This window comes from Octopus bimaculoides, chromosome 2 (assembly GCF_001194135.2).
Source record: "Octopus bimaculoides isolate UCB-OBI-ISO-001 chromosome 2, ASM119413v2, whole genome shotgun sequence".
Classification (NCBI taxonomy): Eukaryota; Metazoa; Mollusca; class Cephalopoda; order Octopoda; family Octopodidae; genus Octopus; species Octopus bimaculoides.
This window is the reverse complement of record NC_068982.1, coordinates 100,719,298-100,720,889: the sequence shown is the minus strand read 5'-3', so window position 1 is coordinate 100,720,889 and position 1,592 is coordinate 100,719,298. Positions and strand designations below refer to the sequence as shown.

General features: G+C 39.4%; 1 protein-coding gene across 1 annotated transcript in view; it reads right to left on the bottom strand.

Annotated features, from left to right (window-relative positions):
- LOC106874358 (failed axon connections homolog) overlaps positions 1-1,592 on the bottom strand; it is a 20,004-nt gene that overhangs the window by 4,480 nt on the left and 13,932 nt on the right. Inside the window, exon 5 of the mRNA XM_014922069.2 lies at positions 407-523. Coding sequence (XP_014777555.1) covers positions 407-523 — 117 coding nt within the window. The remainder of the gene's footprint in view (positions 1-406; positions 524-1,592) is intronic.

Below are 1,592 nucleotides of genomic sequence, written 5' to 3'. Positions count from 1 at the left end.
CAATTTATTGATCCTGAAAGGATGAAAGGCAAAGTCAACCTCCACAGAATTTTAACTTAGAACATAGCAGCAGACAAAATACCGCTAAGCATTTTGCCCAGCATGCTAATGATTCTGCCAGCTCACCGCCTTATTAATGGTTTCAAATTTTTCCATAGGGGTAGCCATTTTAGGGGAAGGAACGAGTCAATTACATCAATCCCAGTGTTTCACTGGTACTTAATTTATTGACCCTGAAAGGATGAAAGGCAAAGTCGACCTCCGCAGAATTTGAACTCAGAATGAGAGATAAAATACCATCAAGCATTTCACCCGGCGTGCTGACGATTCTGCTAGCTTGCCACCTTGATAATAACAACAATAAAAACGACACAGTAACAATATGAATAGTAATAATATCACTTACTTTTCATGAGTCTTTCATGCGGTGTATTAGGCATGTTCCACTTAACCATAGCAAGCATAGCAAACATGGCACAGTCCACCTCACTGGGTTCATTACCAAGAAAATATTTCTTCTTACCTGCAATAGTTAAATATATTCACTGGGGTCAGTTCTTGAATAGATAATGTCCCGTGTATGTGTGTGAGCATGTGTGTGCATGTGTGTGTGTGTGTATGCATGTGTGTGTGTATGGCTGTGTGTGTGTGTATGAGTATTTGCACCTGTATGAGAATGTGTGTGTGTGTGTAACATATGACACTACTACCACTGTTGATGATGCTGCTGCCACAACTATTGCTTCCACGGCCACCATTTTTAATTTAGGCCAATGCCAGGAATTTGGAAAGAGAAGTTAATTAATTAAATCAACCCCAGTACTTAACTGGTACTTTATTTCAACAACCAGCCCCAGAAAGATAAAAAGCAAAGTTGACATTGGAAGGATTTGATTTCAGCGTGAAAAAGTATGATGCTATAACAATTTTGCCATTCATAATAATAATGATTTTAATAATAAACTTTTTTAATTTAGGCACACAGCCATTGAAGGGAGATGTATTAGTCAGCTACATCACCCCAAGTATGTGACTGGTATTTTATCAATCCAAAAGGATGAAAGGCAAAGTTGACCTCAGCAGAATATGAACTCAGAACATAAAGGTGGATGAAATGCCACCTAGCATTTTGCCCAGGTGCTAACGACTCTGCCAGCTTGTCACCTTAATAATAATAATAATAACAATAATAATAATAATAATGACTGATAAATGGCATGGAAAACCTCTCAATGGCAAATACCCAAAGAGAGCGAATAATGAAGATATTGACAAAGCCCTTACCCATCAATGGCTAATGGCCTCTGGCTTGAAATCAGAAACAGAGGGGTTTATCATAGCAGCCCAAGATCAATGCCTACCTACAAAGAACTACCAGGCCAACATATTAAAGAACGGCAGCTCCCCATTATGTCGTACATGCCAACAACAAAATGAGACCATCGATCATGTTGTCTCCATGTGCAGTCTGCTTGCGCCTACAGAGTATCTCAACAGGCATGATAGAGCTGCACAATATATTCACTAGGTAATATACAAAAACCTGGACTTGCCCCATGATAAAAACTGGTGGGAACACAAACCACCCCCAG